This window comes from Topomyia yanbarensis, chromosome 2, assembly GCF_030247195.1.
Source record: "Topomyia yanbarensis strain Yona2022 chromosome 2, ASM3024719v1, whole genome shotgun sequence".
In the NCBI taxonomy this organism is placed as follows: domain Eukaryota; kingdom Metazoa; phylum Arthropoda; class Insecta; order Diptera; family Culicidae; genus Topomyia; species Topomyia yanbarensis.
In genome coordinates, this window is record NC_080671.1 from 223,669,324 (window position 1) to 223,684,435 (window position 15,112).

The 15,112-nt window shown below is 39.5% G+C and overlaps 1 protein-coding gene across 1 annotated transcript in view; it reads left to right on the plus strand.

Moving 5' to 3' along the window:
• Window positions 1–15,112, plus strand: part of LOC131678308 (neuroligin-1-like) — a 1,556,576-nt gene that overhangs the window by 1,502,655 nt on the left and 38,809 nt on the right. Inside the window, exons 10-11 of the mRNA XM_058958378.1 lie at window positions 9,920–10,069; window positions 10,148–10,267. Of these exons, the coding sequence (XP_058814361.1) occupies window positions 9,920–10,069; window positions 10,148–10,267 (270 nt within the window). The remainder of the gene's footprint in view (window positions 1–9,919; window positions 10,070–10,147; window positions 10,268–15,112) is intronic.

Consider the following 15,112-nt stretch of genomic DNA (forward strand, 5'->3'; position numbering starts at 1 on the left):
ATGCTTCTGCAATTCCACTGTAGAACAGTGATTAAATCCTTGACCTCGTTCGATGAATTAGCCATCGAAGGATACAATCGCTGAAAGGAGGGGCCATTTCGCAGTGAACTGCATCAAGAATGTTTTTACTGCGGGGAGAAAGCTTATCAAGATACTTTTAAGGGGGTCAGAAATGTTTAACGCTGTAAGAATACGGTCCACAATGTCAGAGAAATTTATTAAGCCAGCACTGTTTTCTTTCTCTGGCTGAGATATGGGAACACTTGGGGTTTTTGATGTTCCTGGAAGTGCTGGGAACTCCTTTTCTGAGCTCAGGTTACTGAGACCGGGAGCGACTTGCTTCGGTTTTGCACCAGTACTTCCTTGAGTAGTTATTTTAGGGGGACCATGAAGAGACACCTTCTGGCCTTTACGACGAAGCTTGGAAGAGGAAATGTTCTTCCTTTTTCTACTACTTCTAGGCACAGCAGAAGATGTTCCCTCCTGGGGTTCATCACAGTCGCCTTCGTCAGTAGACAAGTTGGTAAAGATGTTCGTAGAGACAGGTGGCGTAGCTATCTTAAGCATTTCTGCAAAAGATCGCTTAGAGCGTCCCTGAAGGGAACGCTTAAGATTTTCCTCGCGCTGTTTGTACGCGGGACATGAAGGGAGATCATGTGGGTTTCCCCCACAGTAGAGACACTTTTCGACATCTCTACCACAGGAATCATCCGCATGATTCCCACCGCATTTCCCACAGCGGGCTTTATTGCTACAATGGGAGGCTGTGTGTCCCAATTGTTTGCAATTAGTACAGTTCATGACCCGCGGCACAAAGAGGCGAACAGGTAGACGAACCTTGTCAAAAAGGAGGTAATTAGGCAGGGCAGAGCCGGCGAAGGTCACCCGATAAGAATCCGAGTTGACGTATGTTTTCTTCCCGTCAGCTGCGACTGATGCTGAATGCAAACGTTTGCATTCCAGTATCTTCATTGGCTTAAGCATGGGGTCTTTGAAACAGCCAGTCCCATATTTTAGCAGGTCCTCGCAATTCAGACTCGAATCGGAAACGACCCCACTGACTTCAACCCTGCTAGCTGGAATATACACCCTGTACTCCCTCGTAAAGGGCTCGTATCCAGCAATATCGTTTGCCTGAGTTGATCTGTTAACCACCACCCGAAGCTTATCAGGCCGAATTTTCGATATTTCTGTCACGGCCGAATACCGATCCGTCAGAACTCGAGAAATCTGCAACAGATTCAAACACTTTTTTTCTTTGGTCCGAAAGAAGATCACAAATGGCCCGGTGGCCGAGCTCGGATATACCTTGAGCCGGGGAGCCGATTTTATTTCGACGTCCATCTCACCTTGAGATGAACCGCCGTCAGGGGAAGTCATTTTTGCACGGGCCTATTGCCCAGTGCACGTTATTAAGACAACCAAGAAGGGGAAACGAAAACTAATACTTAGCTTGTGTATGTAACGGTATCCAGACGGCTTACTAGAAGAACACTGTTTCACTTCACTGACCGGCTAACGGTACTCAGAAACAGAAACACAAAAGAAGGGAAAAATACTGAAACCTCAACGAGGCGCAGAGTGTGTAAATAACCTTGAACGCGGATTAACACTATTTGTCGCTATAGAGTGTACGGACCGATGACAAAAGACTTCTATCTCGACTGAGTGCTCGATAACGAATGATTTAATTCATTTGATTCATTTGATTCATTTGATTCGTTTGATTCATTTGATTCATTTGATTCATTTGATTCATTTGATTCATTTGATTCATTTGATTCATTCGATTCATTTGATTCATTTGATTCATTTGATTCATTTGATTCATTTGATTCATTTGATTCATTTGATTCATTTGATTCATTTGATTCATTTGATTCATTTGATTCATTTGATTCATTTGATTCATTTGATTCATTTGATTCATTTGATTCATTTGATTCATTTGATTCATTTGATTCATTTGATTCATTTGATTCATTTGATTAATTTGATTCATTTGATTGATATGATTCATTTGATTTATTTGATTCATTTGATTCATTTGATCCATTCGATTCATTGATTCATTTGATTCATTGGATTCATTTGATTCATTTGATTCATTTGATTCATTTGATTCATATGATTCATTTAATTCATTCAATTCAATTAATTCATTTAATTCATTTGATTCATTTGATTCATTTGATTCGTTTGATTCGTTTGATTCATTTGATTCATTTGATTCATTTGATTCATTCGATTCATTTGATTCATTTGATTCATTTGATTCATTTGATTCATTTGATTCATTTGATTCATTTGATTCATTTGATTCATTTGATTCATTTGATTCTTTTGATTCATTTGATTCATTTGATTCATTTGATTCATTTGATTCATTTGATTCATTTGATTCATTTGATTCATTTGATTCATTTGATTCATTTGATTCATTTGATTCATTTGATTCATTTGATTCATTTGATTCATTTGATTGATATGATTTATTTGATTTATTTGATTCATTTGATTCATTTGATCCATTTGATTCATTGATTCATTTGATTCATTTGATTCATTTGATTCATTTGATTCATTTGATTCATTTGATTCATTTGATTCATTTGATTCATTTGAATAATTTGATTCATTTGATTCATTTGATTCATTTGATTCATTTGATTCATTTGATTCAATTGATTCATTTGATTCCTTTGATTCATTTGATTCATTTGATTCATTTGATTCATTTGAATCATTTGAATAATTTGATTCATTTTATTCATTTGATTCATTTTATTCATATCTTTAATTTTATGCATTTCATGTTCAGTTATTCGTTTTATTTCATCAATTTGTTAGTATGAGTCACTTTATTCTATTAATCTTATAACTATATCTAAATATAATCTTAATTTTTATTTAATAACCTAATCTAATTTGATTCGTGTATATTATAATTTTGATTTACATTATTTTTTCTACTCATTTTATGAATTTAAAAACCTATTATTTCATTTTTTGGTTTACTTTTTTATTTCGTTCGTTTTGTTGATTTCTATAATTTATTCAGTTTATTCGAGATTTTATCCGTGCAAGACTAGAAACTGTTTTCATCCCACCTCTAGTTGGGTGCATACTTCTCGTGAGTTCTGCAAACTAATCCAATAGTGAAATGTGTAAGAAATGTCTCATCTCACTGCTAGGTGGATTAAATCGGTTTTTGATAGAAAATAGCTCTTTTTTCAATGCCGATAACTTTTAAACGGGCAAAAACGGGCAAACTACTTTGTAAACAAATTAAAGTGCAAGAAAAGCACAACAAATGCTGGAAAAATCAGATCTCCCCAAGGCGACCCTCTCTGGAAATACTAGAGCCTAAGTTTGTCCATACTAGAGCTGTTCCGGCATTAAATACATCACCATATATTACTATTAGTTTTTTTTATTTCGATTATAGAGGTTTTCACCTTAAGGTCATTCGCCTCTTCGGGTTAGAAAAATCTCTTATGAAAAATTTCTAACCCTATGTGCGGGGTCGGGACTCGAACCCAGGTGCGCTGCGTACAAGGCAATCGATTTACTAACTATGCTACATCTACCCCCTACTGTTAGTTCTGAAATAAAGGCTTAAAGTCGTAATAATTAGCCTTTCTTACTTTTGTAAGCACGTCTTGAGTAAATACCCCAGCAACCAATAGTTGATATAAAGGAATGCAATACGTTTTATGTTCTAATCGGGTTAAGCAGTTCTACTAAAGCTTGAGAAGCTTGAAAGTTCGCTAAGAACTTTTTGTGAATTTTAAATTGTGCTTTTTAAGTATTATCCGAACTTCTGTTTGCTTAGGTCACTAGTTACAGTTGTTCAAAAATTCAATGCATGCGCCTGACACCGGAAACTGACAATTCCCTTGCGCCTACTTCATAACAATGGCGCAAGTGCAACCAAACGGCGAGTAATCAATTGCATTTGATGACGGAATGAGACAAATTTCAGCTCAAGTATTTCCATAGAGGGCCGCCTTGGGGAGATCTGACTTTTCCAGCATTTGTTGTGCTTTTCTTGCACTTAATTTGTTTACAAAGTGGTTTGCCCGTTTTTGCCCGTTTAAAAGTTATCGGCATTGGAAAAAGAGCTATTTTCAATCAAAAAAGGTGAATATCTCCACACATACTAGCGATAGTAAGTCTCCGTCTTCGGCAAAGTAATGCAATTTAATAGTCCAAACAATGTTCTAGAACATTTATATCATGGAAAAAATCTAGAAGAAAACTTATGATGAAAACACTGTTTTTAAGGGGCCTTTCGCAAATGATGTCCCATATCTCAAAAACCTTAAAAGATAGAGTTGAAGTCTTCGGGTAAAATGTTTGTAACGAGTTTTTCTACAACTTTGCTGAAGTAAGTATTTGTCTATCTGAATTATTGAAGAAAATAAATTTCGTAACTCACTTTTAGGGGGATTAATCATCAATCCGATAAGACAAAAAAGGGGAGTTCTACTCCAAGAAACTTTCTCAAAGACACCATATTGCTAAAGTCAACCGTTTTGACGCAATCTAAAAAAAACCCCTTTTTTGCTCTTTGGAACCACTGTGCAATTCAAGGAAAATTAAGGGAAAATTTGAATTGAAGTTCCAACCATATACGGTATGCTCCATAATTATTCAGCTCTTACAATCATGGTCATTTGTAATCATCAACCGTTTATTAGTATATGACATGTCGATTTACCCTCTTCCTAAAGTCGATTGTGGCTAGATTATTATGAAGACCAAAATACGTTCCTCAAGATTACAGAAATAGCTTAATTGGTAAAACCGGCAGTACCACAACCATAAGATATCAACAACCGAACATGGAGGACGGCATGCAATCAAATCACAGATTACCATAAATCGATAGAATAAAAAACGTTATTCGAACTGATGAGGGGGGAGGGGGAAGAGGCTCTTGGGTGAATCAGAAAAAAACATTTATAAAGTTCTTTTTACATCTGCCGCATTTGATAGTGTCGATAAAGTAGTTTATTATACACACTCATCACATTTTGCCCATAGCATAGTGTCACTCGAAAACTATAACTGTACTATTCGAGAAATGGTGATCTGTGGTCACAATACACCAAATGATCGAAACGATTTGTGGTATGGTACCATGTTTGTTTTGTGTCACGATTTGTCATATTGTAAAAAAAATCATTAAATGAATTGTGAATAGTGTAAGATTATACTAATCGCACAGCATGGTGAAGAAATGTTTATGGTAGATTGTTTAATGTACCTTGTTATATCCAATAACAATGTAGTACCGCAAAAATGGATTATAAGATCACCATTCCCCTTATAATATACCCTAAAATTTGTTCGAGGAAATCGGCATTTTTGAATGGTAACGTTACTTAACGACCTATTCGGCAAATGGTACAAGTGGCGCTGACCATAGATGGAATGGTCAATATGATTGCCGGTAGCGTTGGTTTGTACAATTATAATAAATTTACAATGGTTTGATTGGATGAAGAGTTATTTCAAAAAAAAATTATTCTTTATTTTGCGCTATGAAATCCACGCTTCGAAGTAAAAAAAAACTTGTCCTGGAAATGCAATAACATTGATGAAGGTAAATTAGATGGTCAATGTTCGGATGACACAGGATGTGTTACAAATGTTGTTTTCAAAAATATGTAAAGAATAATTTGTTATATTAAAAGCACCTGGTATTATCGATAAGACTATCGCAACGAAACTCATTCTCTAACTTTGCATTTGATGTAGTCAGAGTCGTGGCGAGCTTCCACCAACTCGCTCATGCGATGTTGGTCTAAGCGTGCCGTGGCAACCAGCGACTGTTTCGCTCGCACGTTGTTTGTCGCATGCCGGGTAACACAAAAAATCAAATATTTTAAAAACCTATATGCAACATTTTACAACTTAAACGGAATAAATATCGCGTGAAGAAACTATTTAAAACTGCATTTTATTAAAACATTGTTTAAAAAATAGTAGAAATAGTAAACATTTGTTAAACATTTTTTCGACATTTTCAAGGCTAAACATTTGTTAAACCACCAGTGTAGTTTGGTGGAATTCGAAATTAAACTTTGGCTGTAGAAAATATTATAATAAAAAGGTGTATAAATTTTCAATTAACTAAAACATGAAGATGTTTAGGGGCACCTAAACAATAAAATAAAAACGTGTTTTGCAAAATTCACTACTTTGTGAAAAATGGGGCCAGGCGAGCCATGGGAATATCATACTAGCGCCCCATAGAGTCTCGGAGCGCAGTGCGAACTATGAGAATACCGGACTTGTGCCCTAGGGAGATTAAGAGAGCCCTGCGACCTATGCGAATATCAAACTGGTGCCCGAGAGACTCCGAGAGCGCCCTGTAAGCAATGTGAATGTGATACTGGCGCCCCATAAGGTCATATTAGCGCCATAGGGAGTTTGAGAGCGCCCTGTGAGTTATGAGAAGCACTCCAGCGAGTGCGAAAGTGCTCTCCGACTCCGACTCCGAAGTGGGAATTTCATACTATGAGAATATCAGACTAGCGCCCTAGCGAGTTTGAGAGCGCCCTGCGAACTAAGTGAATATCGTAAAAGTGCTTGAGAGAATCTAAGAACACCCTGCGAATGATGAGAATATAAGACTAGTCCCCTAGAGAGTTTCAGATTGCCCTGTGAGCTATGGCTCGAGAGAGTCTGAGCGCGCCCAGCATACCATGTGAATATCATTATAATGCCCCATAGAGCCAAACGAGCGCCCTGCAAGCTATGAGAATACCATACTAGCGCTCCAGCGAGTGTGGAAGCGCTCTTCGAGCTATGGTAATATCATACTGGCGTCCTATAGAGTGCGCAAGCGCCCAGAGACAATGAGAATATCAGACTAGCGCCCTCAAGAGTTTGTGATTACCCTACGAGCTATGGGAACAAAATACTTGCGCCAGAGAGAATGTGAGAGCATCCTGCGAGCAATGTGAGTATCATACTAGCGCCCCATAGAGCCATACTAACGCCCTAGAGAGCTTTAGAGCGCCCTGCGAGCTATGAGAATATCAAACTAGCGCCCTAGTGAGTTTTAGAGTGCCCAGCGAGTTATGGGAATATCGTACTGGCGCACGAGAGAATCTGAGCGCCCTGCAAGGAATATCATGATGGCGCTCGAGAGATTCTAAGAGCGCCCTGCGAGAGTTTGAGAGCGCCCTGCGAGCTATGGGAATATCATGCAGGCGCTCGAGAGAATCTAAGAGCGCCTCGCGAGGTATGTGAATATCATACTAGCGCCCCATAGTCATGCTAACGCCCTAGAGAGTTTGAAATCGCCCTGCGAGCTATGAGAATATCATACTAGTGTCCTAGCGAGTATGGAAGCGCTCTCCGAGCTATTGGAATATGATACTAGCGGCCCAGAGAGTCTGAAAGCGCCCTACGAACAATGAGAATATCAAACTAGCCCCTAGTGAGTTCGAGAGTGCCCTAAGACCTATAGGAATATCATGCTGGCGCTCGAGGCTGCGAGTTTTGTGAATATCATTCTAGCGCCCCATAGAGCCATACTAGCACCATGCGAGCTATGAGAATACCATACTAGCGCTCCAGCGAGTGTGAAAGCGCTCTCCGAGCTATGGGAATATCAAACTGGTGTCTTAAGTGGTCCCTATACGAGCAGAAATATTGACAATAAACCAGTTATTGATCAATATATTTCAAATGGGATTGACGGATCGAAGCAGTGTTGTCAATATTTTTATTAACAATATTCTTGTCTCGTGTAGGGTCCGCTTTAGAGAGTTCGAAAGCGCCCTGCGAACGATAAGAATATAACACTAGGGCCCTCAAGAGTTTGAGATTACCTTTCGAGCTATGGGAACAAAATACTTGCGCCAGAGAGAATCTGAGAGCGCCCTGCGAGAAATGTGAATATCATACTAGCGCTCCATAGAGCCATACTAACGCCCTAGAGAGCTTGAGATCGCCCTGCGAGGTATGAGAATATTATACTAGCGCCCCAGCGAGCAAGGAAGCGCCCTCCGAGCTATGGAAGTATTACACTAGCACCCCAGAGAGTCCGAAAGCGTCCTACGAAAAATGAGAATATCAAAGTGGCCTGCGAGCTGTGAGAATATCATGCTGGTGCTAGAGGGAATCTGAGAGCGCCAGCATGATATGGTGGCTGCGAGCTATATAAATATCATACTAGCACCTCATAGAGCCAAATTAGCGCCCTAGAGAGCTTGAGAGCGCCCTGCGAGCTATGAAAATATCAAACTAGCGCCATAGTGAGTTTTAGAGTGCCCAGCAAACTATGGAAATATTATGCTAGCGCTCCAGAAAATTTGTGAGCGCCTTGCAAACAAAGGGACTATCTGACTAGCGCCCTAGAGAGTTTGTGGAGCGCCATTCGAGCTATTGGAATATTATGCTGGCAGTGGAAAGAATCTGAGAGCGCCCTACGAGCAATGTGAACACCATACTAGCGCATCATAGAGTCATACTAGCGCCCTAGAGAGCTGGAGAGCACCCCACGAAATATGAAAATATCAGAATAGCGCCCTAGTAAGTTTGAGAGTGCCCTGCGAGCTATGAAAATATCGTACTGGAGCACGAGAGAATCTGAGAGCGCCCTGCGAACAATGAGAATATCGGACAATTGCCCCAGAGAGTTTGGGAGCGCCGTGCGAGCTATGGGAATATAATACTGGCGCCAGAGAGAAACGGAGAGCGTCCTGCGAACGATGAGAGTTTCATAATGTCCTAGAGAGTTTGAGAGCGCCCTGCGAGCTTTGTGAATATCATACTAGCGCCCTGAAGAGCTTGAGAGCGCGTCGTGAGCTATGGTACTATATATCATACTGGGGCTCTAGCGAGTATGCAAGCATTCTCCGAGCTATGAGAATATCATATTGGCACCCCACAGAATCTGAGAGCGCCCTACGAACTATGGGAATATCAGATTTGCGCCCTAGGAGCTATGGAAATATCATACTGGCGCAAGAGAGAATCTGGGAGCGCCCTGCGAGCAATGAGAATATAAGGCTACCCTAGAGAGTTTGAGAGCGGCCAGCGTGCTATGGGAATGTTATGCTGGCGCCCGAGAGAATCTGAGAGCGCCCCGGGAGCTATGTGAATATCATAATAGCACCCCAGAGAGTGTGGAAGCGCTCTCCGAGCTATGTGGATATCACAATAGCACCCCATAGGGTTTCGGAGTGCCCTGCGAGCTTTGAAAATGTGCCCCTGCGAGTCAGAGAGCGCCCTGCGAGCTATCGGTATATCATACTAGCGTCCTGCAAATTTTGCAAATATCATATTAGCGCACCAGAGAGTGTGGAACCGCCATGCGAGCGATGGGAACATCAGACTATCGTCCGAGAAAATCTGAGAGCGCCTTGCGAGCCATGTATGTGTCAAACTAATGTTGAAACGCTCTGCGAGGTATGTGAATATCATACTAGCACTTTTAACTATTTGAGAGTGTCCTGCGACCTATGAGCATATCATACAAGTGCCCCATTAAGTGTGGGATCGCCATGTGAGTTATGAAAATATCATACTAGCGCGGCAGGGAGTTTGACAATACCCTATGAGTTTGAATAGATTCACAAAATTCCAATTATCTGGATGTTTTTACGAGCAAAGGGATAATTAAATTTGCCTTCCAGAAGGCCAAGGGAATTTTTTTTGGCTCAATTTTTTTTTTCGATTCCAGGAGCTGGTTAGTCGCCGACTAACCGTGACTAACCGCAACTACAGCACTGGAACGCTATTTTTGTTTTATAAAACGTGACCATTTTTTTATTTTGTTATTATAAAAAAAATTATTTGTTCCCTGATTTTTTTCAGTTATTTGGAAGGTGTGACATATTTTATTAAAATTTGTAGTGGCCTTATTTGTACACCATTTCAAATAAAATTTTTGTAGGTTGTAATGCGATATTGCGTAGCCATTATCGTGGGCACAGATTGTCTATGTGGTTGAGTCTTATACCACAACTACACTTACCTGATGATTCAGCATATTGGCCTGTGCGACATCACCACTTCACAGAGGTCAAACCAGAACATTATGATGGTAAGCTATTTTAAATTAAAATGGTACACAAATATTCGATAGTACAAATCTAACCATCCGTATTTTCGTTAATTGCAGGAAGAGTTAAGGATCAGCAGATGCTGAAGTTGCACAAACTAATAACAATAGCTAGGGCTACAGCAAAGCCACAAAAGACTGAACCGATCGTAGTAACATTAGCACAGAGCGTACCAAAAGGTAATACTTTTTCGTTTGTAGTGAGCATCCAAAAATAATACACAAATTCCTGTTTTAATCCACCTAGCGGTGCAATTGTGCCTTTCTCCAAACTATGGCTCGGTGGCTGGTTATGTTCAACATAATTGTGGAAATGTTTATTACATTCTTAGTACACTTTGCAATTATACACAATGGCTCGCCAGCCACGAACTTGATTTAAGGGGATTTTAAAGGGAGGGGAATGAACAGTAGAAAGGGGGGTAACCCCTCTTCGCATACCCTCAACTACGCCCCTGTTAAAATCCAGAAACCTTATGCCAGTCAAAAAAATTAGGTTGACGGTGGCATAACCTTTCTATATGAGTAAGTCAAAAATGTGCCAAAAATTCAAAAAAGTGAATTTTCGTCAATTTTTTTCGGGTTTGGATCAAATCTCGACGTTTCATGCACCTTAAAGACATGTGGTAAAAATTCTTTTTTTAATTTTTCCTATAGTTTATATGGGAAATTTCTATGTGGCCGCACTCTTAAACCCGTAATACCGGAACCAGAATTTCGATCGATACAAAATTCAATAGCAGCCGATGGGAAGGTTGTACTTTTTATTTGAGACTAAGTTTGGGTAAATCGACCCAGCCATCTCTGAGAAAAATGAGTGAGATTTTTTGACACATACGCACATATGACACTTGGCCCTCCGGGCAGGCCCGATGAGAGGGGGAGGCAGCCAGGGTAAATGCCCTGGGGCCCGGGTCGTATTAGAGGACCCGCGTTTTCATAGAAGAGCAATAAAAATAGAAACAGTGGGGGTTATTCTGACGGTCACTTTCGGTGAGGTGACACAAATCTCACGTGACTAAGGTGATCGGAAATTTTCGAGTCACCTCACTTAAAGTGAGAGATGTCACCGAAGTGACAAATTTTGTCACATTAGGTGACTAAGGGAATATGGAAAGTGACTTCAATGAGGTGACTTTTGGAATAAAAAAATCGATGCAACTGAGGTAACTTTTTACATTTTAACAGTGGAAGCTCTACAAAAATATTGTAAATCTGTTAGAAATTTGTAATGATGTATTAGTTTCTATAATTTTGTTAACTAATTGAAATGAATTTAACCAGTTTTTTTAGTGACTCTGGTATATGAAATATTTTTGAGATTGGAACTATCTGCTGCACGGCGATTTTTTCTATTAATATTTGTACCAGAGTGACTGTGTTAAAGGTGTGGACGTTATCCTCCTCCGTTTTATTATTATCAGCTACGATAACCACCATAAAAGCACTGATGAAATAAAAGATGACAACATAACTGTTGTTTTTTATAAGTAATAATTGTCAAAGAAAAAGTCATTTTTATTAGACACGACTTGTATGACAAATTTGTTTTCGGATATCATTTTGGGATGTGGAGGATGGTAGAAATAACGGGAAAAGTGACAGTTTCAGGATACGCTTGAAACAGTTCGTTACAATTAAATGGTTGTTGAAGATAAACTTTGTTTGCACTCCTGTTGGTCTGTGGATAGTAGGTTTGTTGCAGTACACGGAAGTCACTCCGGAGTAAACAGGAGCAAAAAATCTTTGCTCCTTTTTACTCCGGTTTGCTACCAGAAGAAGAAAAAAGAGAAGAAGAGAGTACAGGAACGATTTTCTCCGGAGTACTTCCAGTTTCTCCTTGTACTGGAACAGACCTAGTATTTGCCAGTTAAAAATGAAACTTCTGATTTCAATTTTCACAGCGTGATTGGAACATGGAATCGGTTTCATTTTGTAACATATATTTTGTTTAGGCTATCAAACAATATAGATGATTGGGAATGCGTCTCTACTTTTCGGCATTGAAAGTCAATTGAAGTGATGTATTTATGGGATCTAACAGCATGTTCCATTACTGCATGGATCATTTTTTGAAAATTAACTCATTGTATACTTTTGCTCTTATTCGTTACATGTAAGATATTGGTTATTTGTGTTACTGTTTGTGGGTTCGCGGCTGCTATCATCCCCCGGGGATAGTCGTTGCGATTCCGGAAGGGGCCTGCTTAAATCCCAACGCCTAGTATTGACGTTCTGGGGTGGGAATGGAAGGCCTCGTTTTGGTCTTCGGGAATCGGGGACGTATTTTGTTAGAAGGTTTTCAGATCTGGTATAAGGTTTAGGATCGTACCTAAAGTTCTGGATTTATCCGCTTACTTCTATAAAAGTCTGAATCCTGATTTCTGCCCATGCAATGAGTGGTTGTTTTTACACGGTGTTCTCTAGCGATAGAAGTAGATTAACGTTACGTCTTCTGCTGCGGCGGGCCATCGTGGCACGCGATTGTCTTATCTTGCCGTATCAGAACTCGGACCGATTAGAGAAAGACAGGGAAATTCGATGTTGCGCCTTGTATAGTTCACCGGCAACTTAAGTCTGTGCTAGCTGGTATATGAAATTATTGTGTTACATAAGCATGCATGAAATGTATTTTTCATATTCTACTATTGATGCAGAAGTACAAAAATTGAAGCATATATCATATATGTATTTCGAAAATTGTGTTCCTATTGAAAATAGGCAAATAGTGTTAACTAACAAATTGATAACATTATTATGATGGTATAAATGTAAAACATCACTAATGACGGAAACAGTATCACAAAATTGATGTAATTACTCTATAGGGCCATTGCCGCATTTTTCAGACGTATTATGAACATGAATTGTTTCAGGGGCCACATGGAACTTTTGTCGGAGCTTTTTGGAGAATTGTAAGTTTCTATGAAGAACTACGACCGATTAAGATACTTTATTTCAGACCTTCTATGTTGACTGACTGAATATTTTCCGTTTAAAATTGAGTTTGGGAGGGACTATTGAAACGATTTGAACAGTTCTTAACATTTAGTAAATATATGGTGGGCTTTTCGCCCCACCCATTGGGATTACATTTAACTACCATTGCGATCAGTTACAGTGGCCCAGTACGATAATTGAGGAAGAAATTACGTTTCCCGTTAAATCTGGTACTTCTAGGTTAATGTCGTTTTCGAATCACCTTTTCGCATAATTGGGTGCAGCGAATTCAGGCAGGTCTTCGTTAAAGACAATTTCATGCACTCACTATACTGCCTATAATCGCAAGTCAGTCCCATGTAGATGGGGAATCCCATAGAACATGGGATTGACTTGCGATTATGGGCAGTATATTTCTTGGCAAATTGGATTTTCTGGCAGGAAATTTTTTAGAATGGTGAATAAATTGGTTTCTGAGTTTTTGTAGTCGACGCCCGTGTAAGAACTTTTCAACGCATGCACGCATTTTCAGAATACCTTTATAAAAAAAGAATTTTGTCATCGTGATAAGAATGTGTAATCCCGACTGAGCTTCATTGCATTGTAAATGCTATAATAAGGGGCAGATGAGTGCAAATGTATAAATGGGTAAAGGTATGCAAACTAGACTCAATGGAACTATTCAAGTCAGACTAGGATCTCATACATTTGGAGTAACGTCAGATGTTGCTTCAAGCTGTTTTCAACTCCAACTTTCACGCCGCCATCCACGTTACGGCTTGGTAAGGCCAAACTGGTATGGAAAGGGGTCAATTAAGGTTGTTTGACGTATTCTTGATGGTCACATCATTAGCGTTTCTGCTTTTTAAAAGGTAGACAGTCTTTGTTGATTTTAAATTTGGGGAATATGTATGAAGTGATATGTGTCTTTTTCGCTTCAGACAGCAGAGTTTCAAAGGAAATGGCGGATTCGATGACAGAGATATCGATTCTATGAGACGTTCGTCTGACGGTGTCGAAATACCAGAAAAGATGAGCAGCGGTAAGCTGCAACTACGTATGCATCACGTTTTAAAAGAGGAAGTGAGACACTACCCCTGAAATGTTATCTGTAGGTAGCACTAACACACATTATTATTCCAGCTCAAACAGTTCAGGGATTGTACAGGATGGTGCTAGGCCTGTGACCTTCGACTGGTATGGTCCATTATCATTGATTCGGATGTCTTCATGGCTCGTTGGTAGACGTGTGCTTCTACTAACAAATGGATATATATTTTCGCTTGGATAGAGGGATATGTGAATCCTGTTAGTTGTCAACATGACCTTGGGTATGGGTAAGTTCGGGCAGGAGTACTGGACTGGCACCTAAGAAATATGTAGTTATTTATTCAGGACTTTTTTATGATTATTTAGCTAGACCAAGCGCACCGGCCCTCAGAAATGGTAAGCAACCCTTTTGGGTCGATGCAGTCTGTTTAAGTCGAACCAGATGGACATTCGGTTCGAGAAAATTTTTGGGGAATCGTGGATAAATATTTCTCATGTCCTTTACGGGCAGAGATTCTTTTTGTGAAACTCTAAAACGTCTTCTCCCGTCTAACTGCTCAGCATAATGATGATAGAAAAAATTGAGGATCGTAACAAATGTGAATATTTACTAGAACAGGGATAATCGAATTCTGTTATAAGATGAATGTGAAATAACACAGTCGCATGAAAAAGTATTCGCGAGTAAGGACTAACACTGCGACTACTATGTTTACCGTATCCATTAATAGTCGATTGATACGCTTCGGATCTAGGAGACAAAAAGGAGATTAGAAAGAGACAAAAGCGGATTCAATGCGGAATTTTCCACTATGACGTGGGCTCCAACGCGATGGTCGGATAATTTTCCATAGAATTTAACAGACTAGATGACACCTTACACGCTCTCTGAAACAAACGCGTCAAATATGTATGGTAGGAATGTAAGCTCATATGTATGAATGTATGTCTGTATGTGTGGATGTTCATAGGAGCAATGTATCCCTAAGCAACACAGAAGGACAGGCTCTGAGCCGCCATAACGCTCATGGGAAG